Source organism: Saccopteryx leptura, chromosome 1 (genome assembly GCF_036850995.1).
Source record: "Saccopteryx leptura isolate mSacLep1 chromosome 1, mSacLep1_pri_phased_curated, whole genome shotgun sequence".
Classification (NCBI taxonomy): domain Eukaryota; kingdom Metazoa; phylum Chordata; class Mammalia; order Chiroptera; family Emballonuridae; genus Saccopteryx; species Saccopteryx leptura.
The window spans coordinates 138,983,710-139,010,529 of NC_089503.1; the positions used below are offsets into that span (position 1 = coordinate 138,983,710).

Genomic DNA, 26,820 nt, shown 5'->3' on the forward strand with positions numbered 1-26,820 from the left:
TCACTCATTTCCAGACAGAAGATTCCAGAGTTTGGTCTGTAAGTCAGAGACAAAGGAGGGAGTAGGAGAAGAGAACGAAGGATGAAGTCAGGGAAAATAAACCCCCGTTACTTCCAGCTGCTCTGTGGATGGGTGAAAGCTCAGCTTCCTTGGTGTTACATTTGTGGGCAATGTGGGCATAATAAATTACCTGGTAACTGAAATTGAGCCCTCGCGACCTGCTTGAAGTTACAGAGCCAGCAGGGTAGTTAGACACCCAAGGATACAACTATGGAATGTCAAACCCATTGGCTTCTCAGGCTCCCCAGGCTCCTCCTCCCACTGAGCCCACCTTATCTGCTCCTGTATATTTATCTGGTTAGCAGACAGACTGGTGCTGTGGTTTGAGTTCTGGCTTCTGCTACAGAGCCCCACCTTCTGCACCCTGCATTTTCTCTTCTTAACTCATTTACCCCTGGGTCTCTCTCTGACATAGATGTTAGTGTCCACCTGAGTGTGGCATATGTGATTCAAATAACAGCTTTTCCTCTTACAACTCTGAGATGTTGGACAGGATTCTTACCCTGCCTGACTGTCTTGGTTTCCTCTTTTATAAAATGACATTGATGGTAACTATCTTATACTGTTAACATCAAAATGAATACCATGGAAATTAAATTAAATTAAATAGGGAAATCACGGGGCTAGGCTGTCATTATATCTATTCTGCAGGCATATCCAAACAGCTCAGAATAGACTAAGGTGGCAGATTAGAGGAAGCCCAGGCTCATACTGCTACTTGAGCACAAATGTATGTGTCTGCCCTGGATGGCCCCTGTACACCTGCCTAGGAACGAAGGGGGCTACATTCCTTTATATTGCCATCTTAGTCCACTGTGAAATGCTCTGTGGATCCCCAGGGCAGCAAAGCTGTTCAGAATGCTTCTGGAGAAAAAAACAGGACACAGACACTGTGACTCATGAACTTGGCTAGCACACTCTTCTCTGCAGATGCTTAACGTGTATCAGCATCTCAACCTCTGAAGTCCCACTGCCACAAAGTGTGGCTGAGCCTTTTTCAATGACTTTTGCCCTCAGATGTTTGGACCATCTGGCAGCATGCTGGTGTTCTGAGGATATCCTGGCACAATTTGGTGACACTAGATCAGGTATGCCTCTGATCACAGCCTCCCACTGGGCAACAGGTGCCTTTTCATGCAAAGGGACAGCCAGCTTTTATATGCAAAAGTTGAGGAAACTCATCTTAGGGAATGTTGAACAATGCCAAACCATAGAAAAACGTCTTCCCCATACCCCTGGAGTTTTTTTTTTTCCATTAGCAGATGAAAATGGCATATGTTGCATGAAAATAGAAAGCCTTCTGCTTCAAACCCATTGTCTGGCTCTCTTCTTGATGGTGTTTTCTGACCAGGAGTTTGTCTGGGCTGTGCTCATTGCCTCAGTGGCTCACTGGCCCCTTGAGCCTCCTTGTCCTGGCCCTTTGTACCTCTAGGTTTTGTGGTGCCCTCTCCTTTCGGTAACTGGCCTGCCCTGAGCAGAGGCACGCTCCTGAATCATGAGAAAACCCATTGGTATGTCTGGAGAAGAGAGCGCTGAGAGGGATTACAGGCAGCACTGACAGTGATAACTGCTGTTCTCTTCCTCCTCCTTTTAATAAGTTAGGAAACTGGCTCAGAGCCCTGCTCTCCCAGCAGAACTCGTGGGCTCGTGGGTCCCCACCATTTTTCCTGAGTAGCACATGGTCCAGAGGGTCCTGGCAGCACTGTCATCTCTGCATCTCTAGGTTGTCATTGCACTGGCGTGTTCCTTTATAATACTCGTCCCTCTTCTGTTCAGAGCAGTTAACTTTGCTTCATTATTATTTAATTGGGCTGAGCTTTAGTGAAAGACAACTTTAAATTGTTGATTTCACATTCCTGGTCTGTACTTGCTGATAGGATATAACAGATTGATCAATGAATTAATTGTAGATTGCCACGGCTCATGCTGAATCATGTCAATATTTCTGACTCGGGCACTCGGGCGGATGGTGATAGAGATAGGCTATGGAGCCCTGGCCTGCACCCAAGGCAGGGGTGGGTTTGGCTGCCGACCCCAGCCATCCCCTGCCGAGTTCTGAGGCCAGCGAGCCCCAGCTTCAGCCTTGGCCACCTGGAATCCAGATCCGCCATATTTCTGTGTGCAACCCTTGTGGTTGTATTTTTGGGACACAAGATAGCCTTTGCTATCACTGTCTTTCTGCCCCTTTGGTCCAGAAGTCCCAGAGAAATGGTTCAAGTGAGGGGAATGTCTGAAATAGTCCTGTGTAATGGGTTTGTCTGGGCCAGGCAAAAGCTCTACAGTGACCTATCTGCTATGTCAGCCACCAGCCTTGCCCAGTCAAGTGCCCCATAGCTAGAAATAAGGCACCTCCTTCTGTTTGAGATCAAGGTTTGTCCTCCAGGATTTATATCTTGTACTAACATGACAGGAACCAGTTTCATTCATTCCTAAATTCATAAATATTTATTAAAATGCCTGCTATCTGCCAGACTGGGCACAGATGTGGCTCCTGCCTTCATGGGGCTTCTGTCTTCCACCCGGGCACGCTGCTTCCTTTTGACTGCCTCTGCACCTCCTGCACTGCCCAGCCAGCCCTGGCAGATCTCATCTCTCACATGTGTTCAAAGTGCCTCCCATGTGCCAAATATGTCACCTCCTTTGATTTCTACTATAAGTCTTCAAGGAAGGAATCACTATTGAACTTTATGGAAAGCAGAAGCTCCAGTGGGTGACATGACTTCTGTAAAACCCGGCAGTGTCAACGTCAGTGCTTGAACCCAGGAATTGCACTTGAAATCCAGGGCCTTGTCTACCCAACGTGGCTGACTGAGTGCCACCATCCCTGCTTGGGCCTTTTCTGCTGCTGGTGAATGGCTGTGAACTTGTGTGCTGGGGCATTTTTCCTAGACTTGGGAGAAATTAAAGCTCATATGAAATTGTATTTAGTGGTCCTCTAATTACCTTTGCCCTGGGAAGGAGGTTAATGCCGAATTGGACAGATTTTTTTCCAGGGTGTGGGCTCCTCCTTGGACCTGGCCCCAGGTACTCAACACATTCTGTCTGGTTAGAACAGACCAGGCCAGTTTCAAATTAAAGCCCAGCACTGCAGGGATCTTGGCTCCTCCCGGTAGCTTGGTTTGTTTATGGACACAGTGACATAATTTGGTAATAAATACTCGTTGAGGAATGAATCAAAATGAATGAACTGTATTCAGATTTTGGTTTTGTCACTTGCTACCTGGGGGAGCCTTGGGCAAGTCACATTACTTCTTGAGTCTGAGGTTTGTCAGGCATAAAATGGAAGTTACAGTATTGCAGGGTTGTTATGGAGAGTAAGTGAAATAATGTGAAAATGTCCAGCTCAGTTTCTGGTAGATGGTAGGTGCTAAGTGCAGCTTGCCAAAGTCAGGTTCAGAGAGAGAGGGCTGGACAGAGTCTTTTGGATGAGTTTTGTGCTCACCAGTTCATAGGCAGCTTATCTAACTCTTCAACTCTCCTGGAAACAATGAAATGTAGCTGCAAACAGATGTTCTTGCCACCCCATCTACTCTGGAAACATGTGCCTTGTTCTCAGTCTCCTCAGCCACAATATGGGAACAGAGTCCTTTCATCTAGAGAGCTCCAAACTCAACAGATGTGGAAGCCCTTGCCCACCCCTTGGGGCCCCGTAAAGAATGAGCAAGGTTTAGTTTCCAAATGTGCTTGGCAGAGGAGGATAGCAGGGGAAGTCATTGTAATTACCTGTTTATTGCTGTGATTTGACCTAGGAGAACACTGTTTAGTTCAAACAATAGTGTTTAGCAATGCTCAGCTAGGCATTAAACCTCCATCTGCTCCTTGGGTTTTGGTGGACAAAGCCTGGTGATGGGGAAGGAGGGAGGGACATTGTCTTCTCAGCCTCACAAACACGCTTTGCTTTGTTGTTACTCTGACGAGTTCACCTGTGGAAGCATCAGGGGTGGCTCAAGGACCAAGTAATGCGTCTTCTGCTTTTTTGATTGAAGTGTAGGGAGGCATTTATAAGAAAGCATTCCTGGACAGGGACTAGAGTAGAGACATCGTGGGTCCTAAGAATACGTTAAGTATTATTTTATTACTGAAGTATTGAAGAAAAGGTAGCTGATTTGCTTTGAGGCTGTTGTGCTAATGTGGAATATTAAAAGAAAAATATTTGTTGACTAGGGACAATTCAAAGCATCAATTATTTTTTAAGCAACAAAGATTTAAAGATAGTCACTGGTGAGAAAGATACTATTATGAGAGTAGAGGTGATGGTGGGAAACCAACGAAACCCGTGATCAAGTGAGAGAGACCCGTCATGGACATGCAGAGAGGAACAGCTGACCTGGACACAGTAGGGGCAAGGAGCCAAAATGTGCTACTTGGGTGCGGTAGTGGGAGGCTGCTTTCTGAAGGCAGCTTGAATTCTGATAGAGATAAGCACGTAAGTACATGAAAAACATGAAGAAATTGTTTAAGATCAGAGGCTCAAAGAGCAGTCTGGCCACAGGGATTGGTGGGTGTACAGTCAGACTTGCTCAAGGACAAGGCTGGTTTGAAGGCCCCAGATTCCAGTTTCTGCTGTGTCACGTAGTGTCTCGGCCACCAGAGGCTATTTGCCATCCCTCTTTGGGCATCAGTGTCCTACTTTCAAAGTAGAATCTCGTGTCTGATTACAGACATGAGTGTGCAAAGAATGTAAAGAGACTGACCCTGACTCAACAAATACAGCTCCCCTTCTTCTCATCTTTCCCATTTCTTCAAAATCAATTTCATATGACCAGTGGACATAAGGTGACTAAAGCTCTGAGGCCCACAGGTGATCATTGGGTGTGACTGGCCAGTGTTAGCTTCATTCTTACCCCAGAGAACTGACTGGCAGTCTGTATAGAAGGTGATAGCATGAGACTATCTGACTGCAGCTGTACCCTAAACACCACAGCAGGAAAATGAGCCAAATGGGTCTTGTCTTCCTGCCATGGAGTTAGGTACATGCTGCAGCTGCTCCTGTTGCAAAACTAGTCCTACAGTGTGTCCGTAAGTCATGGTGCACTTTTGACTGGTCACAGGAAAGCAACAAAAGACGATAGAAATGTGAAATCTGCACCAAATAAAAGGAAAACCCTCCCAGTTTCTGTAGGATGATGTGGCAGCATGTGCGCATGCGCAGATGATGACGTAACACTGTGTATACAGCAGAGCAGCCCACACCATGCCAGTCGAGATGTGGACGATACAGAGGAAAAGTTCAGTGTGTTCTGTGGCTCGCTAAATTCGAATCCGTGACCAAAGTGCAACGTGAATATTGGCACGTTTATAACGAAGCGCCACCACATAGGAATAACATTACTCGGTGGGATAAGCAGTTGAAGGAAACCGGCAGTTTGGTGGAGAAACCCCGTTCTGGTAGGCCATTAGTCAGTGATGAGTCTGTAGAGGCTATACGGGATAGCTACCTAAGGAGCCCTAAAAAATCTGTGCGTGAGCCCACATCGAACTGCACTGAATTGGTATGAAACTGGGAGGGTTTTCCTTTTATTTAGTGCAGATTTCACATTTCTATCGTCTTTTGTTGCTTTCCTGTGACCAGTCAAAAGTGCACCATGACATTACGGACACACTGTATAGTCAATGTTTTTCAATTGCTGGTCCATGGACTGGTCCATAAGAAATTACATGCTGGTCCATGAAATAGTTAACCACCTGATGTGTGAAGATTATAGACCTAATGATCTTAGTCTAATTCGCTTATGTTCAGGGTGATTTCTGCCCTAGCAACCCCCAAAATAATTCTGTTTTCACTGGTCTCCAAGTAGACAAGGTAAAAAACCACTGCTATAAATGATGAGGCATCTTCTGTAGATGCCTGCTGTATTAGGCAGAATAATGGTCCCCAAAGAGGGAGGTCCATGTCCTAATCCTTGGCTACTGTAAATATGCTACGTCATATGGCAAAAGAGAATTAAAGTTGTGGATGGAATTAAGGTTACTAGTTAGTTGTCCTTAAAATAGGGAGATTATCTTGGATTATCTAGGTGGGCCCACTGTACTCACAGGGGTCCATATCAGTGAAAGACAGAAAAGAGGTGGCCATGCAGCAGCATGAGGAGGACGTGGTCCAACCTTGCTGGCTTTGATGATGGACAAAGGGAGCCCTGAGCCACGGAATATGGGTGGTCCTTAGGAACTGGAAAAGGTAGGAAAACATATTCTCCCCGAGAGTTTCTAGAAAGGCACACAACCCTGTTGACATCTTGATTTTAGCTTTGGATTTATAATCTATACAGCTGTAGGATGATAAATTTGTACTCTTTGAAGCTACCAAATTTGTGGTAATTTGTTACAACAGCAATAACAAAACTACATCTACGCTCCACCTTTAATTCTCCTTGCCTCTCAACGGACCCTGACATTCATGTATTCACTCATTCATTCACTCACTCACACCTACATATATTAACTCAGATATTTCTATAGTTTAGGTTCCCAATTTGTAAAGGAACTTATAATAGCAAACATTGCATAAGACCTTCCTGAGGCTAAATTAGATGAAACAAGTACAGGGCTGAGCACATTGACAGGCATAGTACCAGCATTCATAAATGTTAACTGTCTCTATTATTATTTTCTCTGCTGTTTGGTCAGAAAATTCATTTTCAGTTATGAAGCCAGAGAAGGTCAGGACATTTTCAAATTAAGATATTGATGATCTTTGAGGACAAATTGTCAGTAAAGTGGTCAGCTGGGCTCAGGTGGGTTCTGAAGACGTTATTAGGGACAGAACTGCTGCGTTGCTGCCTGAAGGTCAGAGCTGCACTGGCTGCAGCAGCGGCATGCTGGGCCCCCTCAGCCCACGTCCTCACATCCTTCCTGTACATTTGGTTAAGATCCTTCTGCGTTCCCTCTCTCGTAGTCCTTATAGCTGTTGCATTTTAGTTCATTGTATAGTCCATCTTCCTCACCGTGACTACACTATGGAATCTCTTGGGGAACTTCTTTAAAGTACTTATTCCTAACTTTCTCATCTCAGAATAGTCAATATTTCTAAGAGTGAGGCCAAGGCATCACTATTTTTTAAAGCTAAGTGATTCTAATAAGGGTAGGAAACTATTGATCCTATAGTATAGTGAACAGTTTTGTGACACAAAATTAGGTTTATGCATCTTTGTGTCCCCAGAGTTTAACTCATTATGTGGCATATGGTTAGCTCTCAAATGTTCGTTGAATGAATGAAAAATGAAAGAGCTAACAAACAGGAAATATGTCTGGGAAACTAGACTCCTGTGGGTAGCTTAATAAGTGAGCATTTCCTTTCTTTAAAATGAAGAGTTACCAGGTCAGTTATTGAATACACTGCATCTGTTTTGTAATCCTTATTAGTGTGAAACTGTTTTCACAAATTTGTGTAAATCAATTATTGATATAAAATCTCAGATAGAAAATAGACTATAAATATGGTAAGGCTATTCTCTAAGTTTATTTGACTACACATACAAGAAGATGTAACATAGTTACTGTTCCACTGAATACAATATACAAGAGAAATTATTGCATTCAGAATAAGAGATTTTTGTCATCAATTTAAAGTAAGTTTCAGTTTTCAAAAAATCAATCACAACTCAATAAATCCTATTATATTTAAATTTTAACGATCTGGCTCTTTAAGACATTCCTATTTAGAGAAATATTTATACTTCTTTATTATGACTCTTTCAGAACCACTATAATAAATTATTTGACTCTTCAGCAGTTGCCTTTTGCTACTTTTAATAACAGATGGAAAGAAATATACATAAAATGTGCTGCCAAAGTAAAATAAGCTGATTGTTGCTAACATAATTCATCATCATAATAATGAAATGGAATCTGTATCCCATTGTTTATATGGCGCTCCTAACCTAAGACCTGGTAATTAGTAGGCACCTCCATAAATAATTCTCTTCCTTCTGCACCACATGTAGCTCCTGCTGTACAAAGAGGTTAGAAAGTCAAGTTTAGTATGACACAGTTTAACATTCTAATACTAAATTTATTTTCCCACAGATGAAAAGAAGGAAAGACGTGATAACTAAAAATCATAATCAAGAAGAAATCGATACTCTTCGGTGTTGGAAATGTAGAAAATGTATAGCAAGTTCTGGTTGTTTTATGAAATACCTTGAAACTCCAGTAATTGAGGTAGGTGCTGCTAACCCTTCCCTTCAGTTCCTGTGGAGGACTGCTGTGGGCACACTGACACGTGCACACTTCCCTCCACACCCGACCCGCTGGTGCCTAATGTCACTTGACCTACTGAAAACATTTCAGAGTGCTATTCAGAAGGCAGCCTGTCTTCCACAGTTACAATTCATTTTATCTTTAGCTGCTCACATTAACATGACCTTAAAGTTTTAGGTGTAATATCAGAGACATAAGTGAAAGGTAATATTTCATTTTTTTAATTCCTACCATGACTAAAGCTTAGTCATCACCACACACACAGTTAAATTCAAGGTTCTATTAAGAAATGAAAAACTATTATATTGTATTTTTTTAGTATTCATTATGGGCCTAGAAGAGAAAGTTCATGTATAATTGAAAAATCAGTAGGAACACCTGAATAACATTCAGAAACTTTTAACTGGTTGTCCTGGTAAAAGTAAATGTTTTTAAAACAACAAAAACAAAATCCCTAAACTTCTGTAAAAGCAATATGAAAGAGGAAGTATCAGAGAGGTGCAGACTAGACGGTCTGGGAGGTTTACAGGGAACTCGAAGTTCAGCAGAGAGAGCGGCTGGAATCACCTGTCCTGGCCCCTCCCCTTCTCTGAGAGCAGCTCCTGTTTTTTTTTTGTTGTTGTTGTTGTTGTTTTTTTTAATAAATTTTTATTAATGTTAATGGGATGACATTAATAATTCAGGGTACATATATTCAAAGAAAAACATGTCTAGGTTATCTTGTCATTAAATTATGTTGCATACCCCTCGCCCAGAGTCAGATTGTCCTCCGTCACCCTCTATCTAGTTTTCTCTGTGCCCCTCCCCCTCCCCCTAAATCTCTCCCTCCCTCCCTCCTGCGTCCTCCCTCCCCCCACCCCTGGTAACCACCACACTCTTGTCCATGTCTCTTAGTCTCGTTTTTATGTTCCACCAATGTATGGAATCATGTAGTTCTTGTTTTTTTCTGATTTACTTATTTCACTCCGTATAATGTTATCAAGATCCCACCATTTTGCTATAAATGATCTAATGTCATCATTTCTTATGGCTGAGTAGTATTCCATAGTGTATATGTGCCACATCTTCTTTATCCAATCCTCTATTGAAGGGCTTTTTGGTTGTTTCCATGTCTTGGCCAAGCAGCTCCTGTTTTGTGTCCTTATTTTGTTTCGTTTTGTTTTGCCTCAGCCACATGTGGTCATGGTTGTTTTCTCTCCTCTCTCACATGTTCTAATTCTCTGAGGCTGTTTGTGTTTTCTGTAAAGTGTCTTTGTTTCTTGTCTGTTTATCTGTAAGGCAGTTTTGTTTTTATGTTTAGAAGTTCTTTATGTATTCTAAATATTAATCCCTTGTTGGTGATTGCATTGCAGATAGCTTTTGCCAGTTTATATAACTTGCATCTCACTCTTTGTGGTCTTTTTCAATGAACAGAATTCATAATATAAATAGATTATTTTAATCATGTCCTTTATGTTTTGTACTTTTTATTTAAGAACTTCTTCTATACCCTGAGGGGAAGGTATTTTTCTTTTTCTTCTGCTGAATACCAAAATTGAGATAGGCAACTTCCTGCTGTGTTGTCCTGAGCAGCAGGTTTATTTCTCACCCTCACACTGAGATTACAGCCCAGCTTTATGGATTTCCCCCTTAGGGTCTCTCTACCCTGAGCGAACCTTGGACTTTTTCTCCTGTGTTCTACACCCCACACAGACATAAAACAGCTCACAGAACACCACCGAAGATTAGGGCACTGGGAAACAGCATTCATAGCTCTTGGCTCCAGGACCATACTTTTTTTTATCCCAGTCCAATGCCAGGAGGTGGGAGTCTCCCACTCTGCCTCTCAGCCCCCACAAAGTAGGAGCTGGACACTGGCATTACTGTAACTTTTGTTGCAGAATAATCAAGTGCCTCCAAAACCAAGTTTGCAAACAGAAACAGCAAATCTGTTCAATACTTCAGCTTTTATAATACTGAGAAGGTGTATCAGCTTGCTGGAAGCTAGGTCATGTGTGGAACTTGAGCTGTAAGGAAATCTGGGACATTTGAGCTTCAGTTTTCCAGCCCCTAGCAGGTAGGAAGGCATGTGACAGGGAATTTAGAATGCAATTCTGAAAGAGTTTACCCTGCCTACAGTGAGAAAAGGGGACTTTTACCACACCTTCAAGTCTGAGATACATGACATTCAGGCAGGAACCAAAACTTAAAGCAAAATAACAATAAAAGACTTAAAAACATAATCATAAAATAACAGAAATGGTCCATGAGAAGTATGGTGTCCTCAGTTTTAGTTTTTTAGTCAGTTTTGATATACTTTAGGACATTTCAAGTTTATATGGCCTACAAAACACTCAAATAGAGATTTTTGGTAGGCTGCCGGTTCTATGGGTATAGAATTCAAAACAGAGATCTGAACTACATAGGTGTCATTACATGTAAGCGGTGAGTGAGACTGTGAGACTAGATGAGCTCACCGTGCAGAGTGGAACGAAGTGAGAAAGAAGAGGGCTTAGACACTTTTAAAGGGTGGACAGGAAACAGAAGCTCAAAAAATGGGGGGGGGGGAAGTAATGAGAAAGATAAGACCAAGAAGTAGGATACAGTGTTACGTAAATCAGGGACACATGTCTAGGAGGAGGTCTTGGTCAGTAGTATTGTATGCTGTTGGGGCGACGTGGAAGACCAGACACTGCCTTCAGTGTGCATGTTGTACACAACACAATTCCAGAGGGTGCTAGTCCATGAAAGGTGCCCCTAGATTTGAACAGAGTTGACATACAAACTGTATGGCCACATGTGGAGACACTGGATGAAAACTAAAAGGGTGCAATAGTTTTAGCAAAGAGGAAATCATTGGTCAGTGTTTATTGTAGTGTGAGAGTTGTAGGGGCACGTACCAGATTCCAGTGAGTTGAGGAAGATGGAAACTGGGAAATGGTCCAACACTTAATTTATAAAGCATTATAATTATCAATATTTGGGTTATGACTCTTTCCATAACTAGGCTATGAAGTGTTTCCTTTTTATTAGGTGACCAACATAATGATGGCCCTAAATATGATCAATGAATGTCAAACTGATTATAGGTTTTATACTCCTTCATCTTTTTCAGTTGGATATTTTGCTCATTTTCTCTCTGGCTTTATTATCCTGGTGTTATCTTTCCTTCAGTAGCTATAATATTGAAATAAATTTTATTTTTATTGCTTATTGCATTTTAAATATTTATGTGCCCTTTTCTGAGTGTCAGCATATATTTATTCCATATTTGCTCTTACTACCTACTAGGGAATAAATTGCATCCTCCTCTCTCCAAATTCATATGTTGAAGTTCTGACCCCAACAGGACTATATCTAGAGCTAGGTCTTTAGGAGGTAATTAAGGTTAAATAAGGTCATAATAATGGAACCCCAATTTGGTAACAGGCTGTTTTTCAAAAAAAAATGATTTTATTTACTAGTTTTAGAGAAAAGCAGGGCAGGCAGGAGTGAAAAGCATCAACTTGTTGCTTCTCACGTGTGCCTTGACTGAGCCAGCCCAGGGTTTTGAACCAGCGACCTCAGCATTGCAGGTCTATGCTTTACCCACTGTACCACCACAGGCCAGGCAAGGCTCTGGCCTCAAATAGGTCTGTCTGTCTCTTTCTCTTTTTCCCCACCACTCTCATCCTCTCCTTTCCTCCTCTCTCCCTCTCGCTCACTCCCTCCTAAATGAGGACACAGTCTCTTATCCAGTTGACGTTCTGGTGTGTTCTCAGTTCACCAGAATCTGAACATGCTGGCACTTCTATCTTAGACTTCTACCTGCAGAGTTGTGAGGAATATAGATTATTTAAGCCACCCAGTCTGTGGTATTTTGTTACGGCAGACCAAGCAGACCAAGACACAACAGATCCTGTAATAGGCATTGGAATTTCAAAGAACAGAAGAGTGATAATTCTGTCCTTGTGACGCTTTCAGAATAGTGGTCAATCATAAATATTAAATTTTAGCTGTTTAGGTGGCAAAAAATGAAAAGAATCGTGAGCTATAAGAATGGAATATAGGCAGAGGATTGGACCAAATTGTGAAGGGGAGGCTTTTCTGAGGAAGTGACTTTGTGAAGATAAGGTGGGTGAGCAGCCAGGGCAGGACAGGACAGAAAACATTCCAAGCTTTGGGATCAGCATGTTCAAAGGCCCTGTGTTGGAGAGAATGTGCTGTATTGATAGAACAAGAAGATATACATGATTGGAATTGAGAGATTAAAAGGGAGTTTGGCAAGATTTGAGGCTAGAAAGATGAATATTGGTTAGATCCTTGGTTGGAAACTGGTTCACGAGCCACATACTACTCTTTGGCCCCTTGAGTGTGGCTCTTCCACAAAATACCATGTGCAGGCACTACCTTGATAAGGAATGTACCTACCTATATAGTTTAAGTTTAAAAAATTTGGCTCTCAAAAGAAATCTCAATGGTTGTACTGTTGATATTTGGCTCTGTTGACTAATGAGTTTGCCAACCAACTGGGTGAGATCACTGATGGTCTTATAAGCTAAAATAAGGACTTGGATCTTTTTCCTGAGGGCTAGGAAGTCACTGAAAAGGGGAGTTATATAACCATTGCATTTTTAAAAGAGTCTTTTGGCAACTGTGTAAAGAGTGAATTAGAAAGGTAGTGAGAATGAATTCAGGGAGACTGCCCTTAAGTGAGGCTTTCAGTAGTTTTTTTTTTCCCAATAATTCCCTTTTGAGTAAAAACTTTTCACTTTGAAGTACTTTCTTAAAGTACAAATAGAAAAACCAGGCAGTCTAAAGAATTTGGTTCCTTTACATTTGTAATACTGTAAACATTTAATTAGTAATGTTAATCTAAATGACATTTTTGTTACCCAGTCTTTTGTTGTAGTGTTTATAACTGCAGTACTTAAACAATATAGTTAGTTCACTTTTAATAAATTAGCTAAGGGAATGTTATTGCTAACATTGGAAATACTATGTTAAACATCTTTCAAAACCTTACATAATATTAAATTTTTATAGCAATATTTTATATTTAACCTGTTCTCAATTAGAAATCTTAAATATCATTAAATGATGAAGATAATGCACAAAATTTGTAACTTTAAAATTAAATGAAGTTCTCCTACATAGTAACTGAAAATATTCTCCACTCCTCAAGAAAAAATATAAAATAACAACGCATTTGCTCTGTCTGCTGTTTGAATAAATTATTTCATAACATTTTCTGACAGCATTAAGTGAAATTGCTATTTACATTTATTTGCCCTCTTTACTTCTTCCTCACCCAACGTGATAACTTTGAGACATGAAAATATGTCTAGTAGAATTTTTAAAATCCTAATACACCTTTTCTAATTTTCAGTTTTAATATTTTTCCAAGGAGATAACCTGTTGTGCCCCCACTATAAAAGCTTTAAATTCTTTAAATCAGGTTGTTTCAGTTTAATCATTAGTCTTAAAATAGACCCTTTAGAACTTGTTTTATCACATATTTGTGTGATTTTTATAAAGTTAAGTGACTGTAGGCCCTGGTCAATTGGCTCAGTGGTAGAGTGTCAGCCCAGTGTGTGGAAGTCCCAGGTTTGATTCCCAGTCAAGGCACACAGGAGAAGTGTGCTTCTCCACCCCTCATTCTCCCTATTCTCTTTCTCTCTCTTTCTCTTCCTCTCCTGCAGCCATGGCTCAATTGGTTCAAGTGCATCCACTCCGGATGGCCCCATAGAGCCTCCACCTCAGGCACTACAAATAGCTCAATTGCAAACATGGCCCCAGACTGGGGTTGCCAGATGGATCCCAATTAGGGTGTATGCGAGAGTTCGTCTCTTTATCTCCTCTTGTCTCTGCTGGAAAACAAGAAAGAAAAGTTAAGTGACTGTAGACTTATAAACTTAATAGTTGGTATGTCCCGTTTTATCTTTAAAATTATATTGGAAGTAAAGAACATGAATATCATATATATTTTTTCCCTTTGTGTTTGTAAATACCAGTGAAGTAGTTGGTAGTCTCATTTATAATTGAGGCTTTTGTGTTTACCCTGGTTGTCTTTGCTTACCATATCTAAGTTTTCAGAAAAGAGAACGAAATACCATACGCTCTCAAACATGGCCTTTGATGCCCCTCTCACTTGTATCAATTGCTGTAACTGATTTTCTTTTTTTGTTGGCATGAAAATATGCTTTAACTATTTAGAGAAAATGTATGCTTGCTTTATATTAATAGTTCTCAAATGAAGAGGATTGGGTTGGGGTCACATATCTGAATTAACTCTGAAATATTTTTTATTAATTTTTTAAATTTATTGTTTTAACATGGATCCAAGTGTTCCACTCAATATAACACCTCACTCCCAACAATGTGCCCCCATTATACCCCTTTTGTCACCCTCCCTCTGATTCCCTTCTACCCTTACCTGCTTCCCCTCTGGGATTTGCCCCGTTATCTTTATCTGTGTGTTAACTGAGGAATATTTTCTTCTTTTTGACAGAGACAGAAAGAGTCAGAGAGAGGGACAGATAGGGACAGATGACAAGGGAGAGAGATGAGAAGTATCAACAGCTAGTTGTTCATTGATTGTTTTCTGATATGTGCCTTGACTGAGGGGCTACAGCTCAGTGAGTGACCCCTTCCTCAAGGCAGCAACCTTGAGCTCAAGCCAGCGACCATGGGGTCATGTCTATGATCCCACGCTCCAGCCAGCGACCCCGCACTCAAGCTGGTGAGCCTGCACTCAAGCGGAATAAGCAGCCCCCGCTCAAGCCGGGGACCTTGGGGTTTTGAGCCTGGGTCCTCCGCATCCCATTCTGATGCTCTCTCTACTGCACCACCACCTGGTCAGGCAACTGTGGAATATTTTCTAAACCTGTTTTTCTTCTATATAAGTTAATGTGTTATTCTTGGTTAATTTAAAAATAAGTTATGCCCCCGGTTTTTGTTTGTTTTGTTTCATACGCTTTGGTAAGAATAGTAGCATTATGTCTTTAGACATACTTGGGCTAAAGATGTAAGAAAGTTAATTGCCCTAAAAAATGATAAATATTGTGATTTATTTAGCATAGGAAGCTTAGTGACTGAGGACATGAATTCTGAAGCCAGACTGCTTGCATGGAAATCCTTACTTTGCTGCTTGCTACGTGACCTTGGACATGTTACATAAAAGTTACCTAATTTCTCTGGTTTCTCCCTATTTGTAAAATAGTAAAAGCCTTAAACGGTGCCTGTTCATTTTAATTTCAGTAGAACTGTTTGTTACCTAGTAAAAATAAGAATGTAAGTACATTGTAAAACTTCTTCCACCTACCTAAAACTATGACTCCAATGTTTATTCTCATAGGAATGTTCATAAAGCAACTCTAGAATTTATAGTAGAAGTTTCTTAGTATCATGATCAATCTTATGTGATTAAATATCATGATCACTTTATAGGATTAAATGAAATAATGGAATATGCACAATAAAATAAATGAGATAAATGTAAGGTATCCATCATAGTTCCTAGCATATAAATGAGTTTTTTCAGTCTCTTTATGTGGTCAACACTGTGTCTACTAATCACTCAGTATTGACTCCATATTAACCTATCAGTATTCTATTATTCTTTTTACCAGTATAGAAATATTTAACTCATATATAGACAGAACCTTGAAAATTTAGAAAAAATTGGATTTAATAAAGAACTAAAGGTGATTACATGTTAGTTTCACTTTGTATTCTCTATGAGAGCCTTTTCACTAGTTCATTAGAGTTATACTAATCTGCATAACTGTCAGCTCCTAATGGAAAGGGCTAATGTGTTATGACTATGACAACTATTATAGTCTGTTCTTCAAAAATTTTATGCATACCTTCATTTTGTTTCTGAGGTAAAGCTGCCCAGTTATTTTTATTTTATTTTTTTGTATTTTTCTGAAGTTGGAAACGGGGAGGCAGACTCCCGCATGCGCCCGACCGAGATCCACCCGGCATGCCCACCAGGGGGCGATGCTCTGCCCATCTGGGGCGTTACTCTGTTGCGACCAGAGCCATTCTAGTGCCTGAGGCAGAGGCCACGGAGCCATCCTCAGTGCCCGGGCCAACTTTGTTCCAGTGGAGCCTTGGCTGCGGGAGGGGAAGAGAGAGACAGAGAGGAAGGAGAGGGGGAAGGGTGGAGAAGCAGATGGGCGCTTCTCCTGTGTGCCCTGGCCGGGAATTGAACCCGGGACTCCTGCACGCCAGGCCGACGCTCTACCATTGAGCCAACCATCCAGGGCCTGCCCAGTTATTTTTACTGAGACACTTCCAATCAGTTTCCCAAGGTTCTTTTAAAAGTAGATTTGTATAGTTCATTTAAATTTGATGTAATAGATCTTGGCTCATGTATGACTAAATTGTTAAGAATTAAGATTTTCAAGTGAATTTTTCCTAAGAATACAGAAAGTGAAAATAAGCACACTGTTATCAGTGCACATTTTTGACAGTCTTCAATAGTTTGAAGGAAATAAAAACTACAGGGACTAAGGAAGGTAAACAGTAATGATTTCAGTGAAAAAAATCTATAAAATTTGATTCAGAATAGGCATTTTTCATTCACCAAGCATTTATTATATTTTGGCACTGTCTCGTGATCTGAAGATACAAAGAGGATGAGGATAGTATGTGGAGCTTGCCAACTAAAAATTGTATGATTTGCAAATGTACAACTATGGGTGGAGCGCAGAGCACATTCCTAGTAGCTGTGGCTGATGTAATGCTGTGAGAACACTCCAGCTCCCAGAAGCTTCCTGGGCATACCCAGGAAGGGAGCTCACCCACTATAAGGAAGTGACTTAGCGCCAACCATGTAGCCCCCTGATCTTTATTTATTTATTTATTTTTACAGGGACAGAGAGAGAGTCAGAGAGAGGGATAGACAGGGACAGACAGACAGGAAAGGAGAGAGATGAGAAGCATCAATTATCAGTTTTTTCTTGTGAGATCTTAGTTGTTCATTGATTGTTTTCTCATATGTGCCTTGACCACGGGCCTTCAGCAAACTGAGTAACCCCTTGCTCGAGCCAGAGACCTTGGGTAGAAGCTGGTGAGCTTTTACTCAAACCAGGTGAACCCACGCTCTAGCTGGCGACCTTGGGGTCTCAAACCTGGGTCCTGCATCCCAGTCCATCGCTCTATCCACTGCGCCACCGCCTGGTCAGCTCCCTGATCTTTTCAGCCATTGGCTATGAAGGACACGCTGTAACATTCTATTGGCTGAACCCATGTATATAAGCTAGTTTAATTCCTGTATAAAGTGGATCTACGTCACTGAACCTGGTCCCCGGAGTCAGGTCTTTGTGTCTCTGTTATCCTCACCCCCGGCAGGACTTGTCCACATACAACATTCAGTATTTTTTAGAGTTTCCTGTAAACATAAGCCTATAGTATTTATTCTTTTATGTTGGTTTTTCATGCTCACATAATATTTTTGAAATCGATATATGTTGTTGCATATATGAATAGTTCATTCCTTTTTATTATTGAGTATTACTCCATTGTTTGAGTACCATAGTTTTATCCATTGTATGGGTGCCATGGTTCTTGCTGTACTTTAGGATGTTTGCAGTTTTAGCTATAATAAAGTTGCTATGAACATTTGTTTATAATCTCTACGTAGACTTATATTTTTATTTCTCTTGATTCTTATTAGGAAATGCTAGGTGTTAATGGATAGTATAGACATAGCTGTTTAAGCAACTGACAAACTTTCCTGAAATGACTTACCATTTTGTATTCCTACCAGTAAGGTAGCAGAATTTCAGTTCTCTATCTTTTTGAGTGCAGATATTGCCATTTCTCTCTCACTCTCTTTCTCCTCCCTCCCTCCTTCCCTCCCTTTCTTCTTCCCTCTCTCCCTCCCTTCCTCCCTCCCTTTCTTCCTTCTTTCCTTCCTTCTCTTTCTCCACTCCCTCCCTCCATTTCTTCATTCTTCCCTTCCTTCCTTCCCTCTCCCACCTTCTCCCCCCCATGTTCTCCCCTTTTCCTTCCCTCTTCTCTCTCCCCCACCTTCTCCCTCCCCCACGTTCTCCTCTTTTCCCTCCCTCTTCTCCCTCCCCCACCTTCTCCCTCTCCCACCTTTTCCCTCCCCCACCTTTTCCCTCCCCCACCTTCTCCCTCTCCCACCTTTTCCCTCCCCCACCTTTTCCCTCCCCCACCTTTTCCCTCTCCCACCTTTTCCCTCCCCCACCTTTTCCCTCCTCCACCTTTTTCCTCCCCTACCTTCTCCCTTCCCCCTACCTATTCCTTTCTCCCCACCTGAGTAGGTAATGAATTTAATCTAATTATTTTTCCATGTGGATTGAAATATTCTTCATGTTTTTCTTTCATATTCTATAAATATTTTGAATTATATTAAATAATTTTTATCAGTCTTATTTATCTTTTCAAATCATCAGTTCTTTTGTTTTGTTATTGTTTTCTATTGTCTTTTTGTTCTTTATTTGATTTATTCCTGCTCTAAATTTTATTTATTTCCTTCCTTTTATTGACTTTGGGCTTTATTTGTCCTTCTTTTTCTAGTTCCTTAAGGTATGTTAAATTATTTGAAATTTTTCTTGTTTCTTGATGCAGGCCTCTAATGATACAAGCTTCCCTCTTAGTACCATTTTTGCTGAATCTCCAAAATTTTGGTCTGTTGTATTTTCATTTTCATTTGTCTCTATACACTTTTTAAATGTCTTTTATCTATTCTTTGATTCAATAGTTGTTCAGTAGCATGTTGTTTACTCTTTATTTATCTGTGGTTTTTCAGCTTTTTTCTTGTAGTTAATTTCTAGTTTCATACCACTGTAGTTGGGAAAAATCCTTGGTTTGATTTCAGACTTCTTAAATTTATCGAAACTAGTTTTGTGCCCTAATATATGATCTGTCATTCAGAATGTTTTGTGTGCACTTGAGAAAAAATGTATATTTTGTGATTTGGGGATAGAAAATTCTAAATATATTAAGTTTATTTGTTTTTATGTATTATTTAAGGATATTTTCTTATTGACTTTGTGTTTGGATGATCTATTGATTGCTGTCAATGTTATTCAGGTCCCTTACTAAATTATATTTTTGTCATTTTTTCTTTTTGTTTTATTAATTTTACTAGGGTGACATCAATAAATCAGGGTACATATGTTCAAAGAAAATGTGTCTAGGATATCTTGTCAATCAGTTATGTTGCATACCCATCACCCAAAGTCAGATTGTCCTCCATCACCTTCTATCTAGTTTTCTTTGGGCCCTCCCCCTCCCCCTCCCCCTTCCCCCCCCATAACCACCACACTCTTATCAATGTCTCTTAGTCTCGTTTTTATGTCCCACCTACATATGGAATAATGCAGTTCTTGTTTTTTTCTGATTTACTTATTTTACTTCATATAATGTTATCAAGATCCCACCATTTAGTTGTAAATCATCCGATGTCATCATTTCTTATGGCTGAGTAGTATTCCATAGTGTATATGTGGCACATCTTTATCCAGTCTTCTATTGAAGGGCTTTTTGGTTGTTTCCATGTCTTGGCCACTGTGAACAATGCTGCAATGAACATGGGGCTGCATGTGTCTTTATGTATCAATGTTTCTGAGTTTTTGGGGTATCTTCCCAGTAGAGGGATTGCTGGGTCATATGGTAGTTCTATTTTCAGTTTTTTGAGGAAACACCATACTTTCTTCCATAATGGTTGCACTACTTTACATTCCTACCAACAGTGAATGAGGGTTCGTTTTTCTCCACAGCCTCTCCAACATTTGCTATTACCTGTCTTGTTAATAATAGCTAATTAACAGGTGCGAGGTGGTATCTCATTGCAGTTTTGATTTGCATTTCTCTAATAACTAATGAAGATGAGCATCTTTTCATATATCTGTTGGCCATTTGTATTTCTTCCTGTGAGAAATGTCTGTTCGTGTCCTCTTCTCATTTTTTTATTGGATTGTTTGTTTGTTGTTGAGTTTTATGAGTTCTTTGTATATTTTGGATATTAGGCCCTTATCTGAGCTGTTGTTTGAAAATATCATTTCCCATTTAGTTGGCTTTCTGTTTATTTTGTTGTCAGTTTCTCTTACTGAACAAAAACTTCTTAGTCTGATGTAGTCCATTCATTTATTTTTGCCTTCACTTCCCTTGCCTTTGAAGTCAAATTCATAAAATGCTCTTTAAAATCAAGGTCCATGAGTTTAGAACCTATGTCTTCTTCTATGTACTTTACTGTTTCAGGTCTTATATTTAGGTCTTTGATCCATTTTGAATTAATTTTAGTACAAGGGGAGAAACTGTAGTCGAGTTTCATTCTATTGCATGTGGCTTTCCAGTTTTCCCAGCACCATTTGTTGAAGAGGCTTTCTTTTCTCCATTGTGTGTTGTTGGCCCCTTTATCAAAAATTATTTGACTATGTATATGTGGTTTTATTTCTGGACTTTCTATTCTGTTCCATTGGTCTGAATGTCTATTTTTCTGCCAATACCATGCTGTTTTTATTGTCGTGGCTCTATAATATACTTTGAAATCAGGTATTATAATGTCCCCAACTTCATTCTTTTTCTTTAGGATTGCTTGGGCTATTCGGGGTTTTTTATACTTCCATGTAAATCGGATGATTTTTTGTTCCATTTCTTTATAAAATGTCATTGGAATTTGAAGGGAATTGCATTAAATTTGTATATTGCTTTGGGCAATATGGCCATCTTGATTATATTTATTCTTCCTATCCAAGAACAAGGAACTTTCTTCCATGTCATTGTATCTTTTTCGATTTCCCTTAACAATGGTTTGCAGTTTTCATTATATAAGTCCTTTACATTCTTTGTTATGTTTATTCTTAGGTCTTATATTTTTTTTGTTGCAGTCATGAAGGGGATTAATTTTTTGAGTTTGTTCTCAAATGTTTCATTGTTGGCATATAGAAAGGCTATGGACTTTTGTATGTTAATTTTGTATCCTGCGACCTTACTGTATTGGCTTATTGTTTCTAGTAGTCTTTTTGTAGATTCTTTGGGGTTTTCGATGTATAGGATCATATCATCTGCAAAAAGGTGAAACCTTAACTTTTTCTTTTCCGATATGGATGCCTTTTATTTCTTTGTCTTGTCTGATTGCTCTGGCTAGAACCTCTAGCACCACATTAAATAAGAGTGGAGAGAGTGGACAATCCTGTCTTGTTCCTGATTTAAGGGGGAAAGCCTTCAGTTTTGTGCCATTTAATATGATGTTAGCTGATGGTTTATCATATATGGCATTTATCATGTTGAGATATTATCCTTCTATACCAATTTTTTTGAGAGTCTTAAACATAAAATTCTGTTCTTTTTTATCGAATGCCTTTTCTGCATCTATTGATAAGATCATGTGGTTTTTGTTCTTTGTTTTGTTGATATGTTGTATTACGTTAACCGTTTTGCGTATGTTGAACCATCCTTGAGATTCTGGGATGAATCCCACTTGATCGTGATGTATTTTTTTTTAATATGTTGTTGTATTCGATTTGCTAGTATTTTGTTTAGTATTTTAGCATCTGTATTCATTAGAGATATTGGTCTGTAGTTTTCTTTTTTTGTGCCATCCTTGCCCGGTTTCGGTGTGAGGGTTATGTTGGCCTGATAAAATGTGTTTGGAAGTATTGCTTCTTCTTCAATTTTTTGGAAGACTTTGAGTAGAATAGGAACCAAGTCTTCTTTGAATGTTTGATAGAATTCGCTAGTATAACCATCTGGGCCTGGATTTTTATTTTAGGAGAGGTTTTTACTAGTTTTTTCTTTCTTCCCTACTAATTGGTCTGTTTAGGCTTTCTGCTTCTTCTTGACTTAGTCTAGGAAGGTTGTATTGTTCTAGGAATTTATCCATTTCTTCTAGATTGTTGAATTTAATGGCATAAAGTTTTTCATAGTATTCTACAATAATTCTTTGTATATCTATGATGTCCGTGGTGATTTCTCCTCTTTCATTTTGGATTTTGTTTATATGAGGCCTTTCTCTTTTTTTCCTTGGTAAGTCTTGCCAAGGGTTTTTCAATTTTGTTGATCTTTTCAAAGAACCAGCTCCTTGTTCTATTAATTTCTTCTATAGTTTTTCTGTTCTCTATTTCATTTATTTCTGCTCTGATTTTTATTATCTCCTTTCTTCAGCTGGTTTTGGGTTGCCTTTGTTCTTCTCTTTCCAGTTCCTTAAGGTGTGAAGTTAAGTGGTTCACTTGGGCTCTCTCTTGTTTGTTCATATAGGCCTGAAGTGATATGAACTTCCCTCTTATCACTGCTTTTGCTGCATCCCATAGATTCTGATATGTCATATTGTCATTTTCATTAGTCTGTATATATCTTTTGCTCTCTGCACTTATTTCTTCTTTGACCCATTCATTTTTTAAAAATATGTTGTTTAGTTTCCACATTTTTGTGGGGTTTTTTTCCCTCTTTTTTTGCAGTTGAATTCTAGTTTCAAGGCTTTATGATCAGAAAATATGCTTGGTACAACTTCGATTTTTCTGAATTTGCTGATGTTGTTTTTGTGGCCCAACATATGGTCAATTCTTGAGAATGATCCATGTACACTGGAGAAAAATGTATACTCTCACTTTGGGATGAAATGTCCTGTAGATGTCTATCATATCCAGGTGCTCTAGTGTTTTGTTTAAGGCTAATATATTTTTATTGATTCTCTGTTTGGATGACCAATCTAGAGCCGTCAGTGGTGTATTGAGGTTTCCAAGTATGATTGTATTCTTGTCAGTTTTTGTTTTAAGGTCAGTAAGTAGCTGTCTTATATATTTTGGTGCTCCCTGGTTTGGTGCATATATATTAAGAATTGTTATGTCTTCTTGATTCAGCGTCCCCTTAATCATTATGAAATGACCATTTTTGTCTCCGAGTACTTTTTCTGTCTTGTAGTCAGCATTATCAGATATGAGTATTGCTACGCCTGCTTTTTTTGGATGTTATTTGCTTGGAGTATTGTTTTCCAGCCTTTCACTTTGAATTTGTTTTTATCCTTGTTGCTTACATGAGTTTTTTGTAGGCAGCAAACAGTTGGATTTTCTTTTTTAATCCATTCTGCTACTCTGTGCCTTTTTATTGGTGAGTTTAATCCGTTTACATTTAGTGTAATTATTGACACTTGTGATTTCCCTATTGCCATTTTATAAATTGCTTTCTGTTAGTTTTGTGTCTTGTTTGATTCTTCTCTTTCATTTTTCTATCTTTTGATTTTGTATGAATGTATTCCATACATCTTTCCCTGTTGCTATCTTTTTTAAATTATGTGCTTCTGTGGTGGTTTTTTCAATGGTGGTTACCATTAAGTAATGAAAAGGGTTCCTACCCTGTTAATTGTAGTGCACTATCTTGTGAGTACTTTTGCACTCCATCGTTCTTTGCTACTGTTAATCTCTGTCCTCTCCCCCTTTTTTATTGTTGTTGTCACAGTTTAAATTTGGTTTTATTGTTTTCTTGATGGAGCTTTTACTTGTGATTTTGTTTTGTTTTGTTCTTTGTATCTGGTTGGAAAACCCCCTTTTGTAATTCCTGGAGTGGGGGTTTTTTGATGATAAATTCTCCCATCTTTTCTGTATCTGTGAATATTTTTATTTCTCCTTCGTATTTGAAGGGTAGCTTTGATGGGTATAATTTTCGTGGCTGAAAGTTCTTCTCTTTCAGGGCATTAAATATTGGGGTCCACTCTCTTTTAGCTTGTAGAGTTTCTGTTGTGAAATCTGAGGATAATCTAATGGGCCTTACTTTATATGTTGTATTCTTCTTTTCCCTGGCTCCCTTGAAAATTTTTTCTTTGTTGTTTGTTTGTGCCAATTTCATTATGATGTGCTTTGGAGTAGGTTTGTTGGGGTTAAGAAAACTCGGTGTTCTGTTTGCTGCTTGAATTTGAGGCTTTAGTTCTTTCCACAGGCTTAGGAAGTTCTCATGTATTATTTGTTTGAATGTTTTCTCCATTCCATTTTCTCTCTCTTTTCCCTCTGATATACCTATTATTCTTATGTTATTTTTTTTTTTATGGAGTCAGACAATTCCTGTAGGGCTTTCTCATTTTTTTTTTTTATTTTTGAGTCTCTTTCTTCTTCTCTCTGTTGTGCCTCAAGTTGCTTGTCTTTTATTTCACTAATCCTGCCTTCTTTCTAGCCTGTTCTATTAGCTAAGCTTGTTAGTTCGTTTTTCAGCTCCTGAATTGAGTTTTTCATCTCTGTTTGATTTGTTTTTATAGTTTCATTTTCCTTGGTAATATATTCTTTGCATTCGTTGAGTTGTTTTCTGAGCTCCCTAAATTGCCTTTTTGTGTTTTCTTGTATATCTCTGAGTATATTTAGGATTTCTATTTTAAATTCTCTGTAATTTAGCTCCAAGGTTTCCAATATATTAAATTTTTTCTCTATAGATTTTTCCTCATCTATCTGTGCTACCTCTCTGTCTTTTGTATCCATGATATTTGATTTCTTTTTCCTTAATGGCATTTGAGGGTGGTTTGTTGATCGTATTAATGAGAATTAATAAAGAATAAAAAATTTAAAAAAAGGAATAAGTAAAAATAAAAAGAAATTATTATTCCCACCCTTTTTTTCCCCTCTCCTCTCCTCTTCCCTCCTTCTTGAGAAAATCTTGTGGTGGACTGTGAATTATATTGTGCTAAATAGAGTAAAAACTACCTATAATGGAGGGCCTGAGTTGGGGAGAAGTGATAACAGGGCAAAAAAAAGGGGGTATGGACCCACAAAATACAAAAAAGGAAAAAATTTGGATCAAGAAGAAAATTATTTGCTTTTAGGTGATGGTTGACTAAGAGATATGATGAGAGGAATAAGAAGGAATCATGAAAAAGGGGGAAAAATTTAAAAATTACTGTTGTATTTAGTGGAGCAAGAACTAGATAAAATGGAGAGCCAGGGTTGGGAGCACTGCTAGTGAATTACAAAAGCAAAGTAAAAAAACCCTAAAGCGCCACAAAGAAAAATTTGAGTCCCAGATAAAATAATTTCCTGATTGAGGATTGAATGAGAGGAAAAGTAAAGGAGAAAAGAAAAAACTAATATAGAGGGAGAAAAAAAAAGAGGAAAACACAAAAAGAAAAAAAAGAATAAAAGGAGAAAGAGAGAGAGTTAAGGGTTTTGGAGTGCAACCCTCATAAAGAGAAAGGAAGAAGAAAGAAAAGATAATGGGAGATGTAACACTTCTGGGTAATGTAGTTCAAGGAGAGGAGAGAGTAAGACAGGCAGACAATTAAATGACCAAATTGGAAGAGGAAGAAAATAATCAAGGCAAGAAGAGAAACAAACGAACAAATATAATAAAATGGGATAGGTTATAAAGTCTGTGGATTATTCTTGATTTTGAGACATTATCTTCTTGCTTTTTCTTTTCTCTCCCTCTTCCTGGTCGGTGACTCTGTACCCCGGGTTCTGCCCCTGTGGCACGCTTAGGTAGAGGTTTGCAGTTGATAAGTCTCTATGGTGATGTCATATATTGGGCTTCAGTCTCTTTGGCAGTCGAGGCTCATTAGCATTTGTAGGCTCCACCAATGAGAGAGTCCATATTCCCGGAGCCTCTCTCCTAGTCTTTCCTTCCTGAATTAGTAGCCTGTTGATCCAGCTATGGGGTTGCTGCTGCCTCTGCCTGGAGAGTAAGAGGCTCAAAGAGCTGGCAAATCCCCACTCTATTCCCACTCAGCACAGGGCTATGGGTAAGGCTCAATCAGTCAGAGCCGCTAGTATAATCAGATGGGGCTTTGGCCCACACACAGACCTCTGTCTCTGCCCCTCTGTCCGGGAACATGGGCGCCCACTCCCGGGGGGATCTCTAGCCCACTATCTGCACTCGCTGACCAGGATATCCGACCAGTCGCCTCTCACTCCCGGTGAGGTGCCCCACCTGCACGGAAAAGTTACAGCGTAGGGAATTTCGCTCCCACTCACTCCCCGTGCGCTGCTTTTTGGGGCGTAGGGGCAACCTCAAGACTCCGGTTTTGGCCCACAGAAAGGCCTCTGACTCTGCCCCTCTGTCCGGGAACATGGGCGCCCACTCCCGGGAGAAATTTCTCGCCCACTCTCCGTGCTCGCCGACCAGGAGATCAGGCCAGCTGCCTCTCACTCCGAGTGAGGCACCCCGCCTGCACGGAAAAGTTTGAGCGTTGGGAATTTCGCTCCCGCTCCCTCCCTGTGCGCCGCTTTTTCAGGGCGCAGGGGCAGCCGTGAGATTCTGCTTTCAACCCACACAAAGGCCTCTGACTCTGCCCCTCTGTTCAGGAACATGGGCACCCACTCCCAGTGCTCTAGGAGGAATCTCTCACCCACTATCTGCGTGAGCCGACCAGGAGATCGGGGTGGATGGCTGTCCCAAGTGCCTTTCTTTGTCTGGGTTTGGCGCGAGCATTAGCTTGTGTTGACTGGGTTGCCACAAGCACAGTTTTTCCTCAGCTTGGATGTCCGTGCCACAGCCTGGTTCGGACGTTTGTGCTGCAGTCTGGTTCTATTCACACCCTATGCCCGCCTTAGTTCCTATACTCTCAGTTCCCAGTGAAAGCAGCCCTTATTTAGGTTAGTGAGGAAGGCAGAGTGTTTCTTCCTCCTTATTTCCTTTAGGGTTGATTAT

The 26,820-nt window shown here is 39.9% G+C and overlaps 2 protein-coding genes across 9 annotated transcripts in view; one reads left to right on the top strand and one right to left on the bottom strand.

Annotated features, from left to right (window-relative positions):
* RNF180 (ring finger protein 180) overlaps positions 1-26,820 on the top strand; it is a 206,718-nt gene that overhangs the window by 29,204 nt on the left and 150,694 nt on the right. For 7 of the 8 annotated variants that reach the window (XM_066375807.1, XM_066375789.1, XM_066375818.1 and 4 more), the window contains exon 2: positions 8,086-8,220. In XM_066375807.1, coding sequence (XP_066231904.1) covers positions 8,086-8,220 — 135 coding nt within the window. Of the gene's footprint in view, positions 1-6,169; positions 6,239-8,085; positions 8,221-26,820 lie in introns of those variants that run through there. The other variant, XM_066375828.1, reaches the window with a different exon arrangement.
* The window catches only part of SREK1IP1 (SREK1 interacting protein 1), a 471,033-nt gene continuing 460,076 nt past the window's right edge, over positions 15,864-26,820 (bottom strand). The window contains exon 6 of the transcript XR_010750232.1: positions 15,864-15,881. The gene's annotated coding sequence lies outside the window, so the exon portion shown is untranslated. The remainder of the gene's footprint in view (positions 15,882-26,820) is intronic.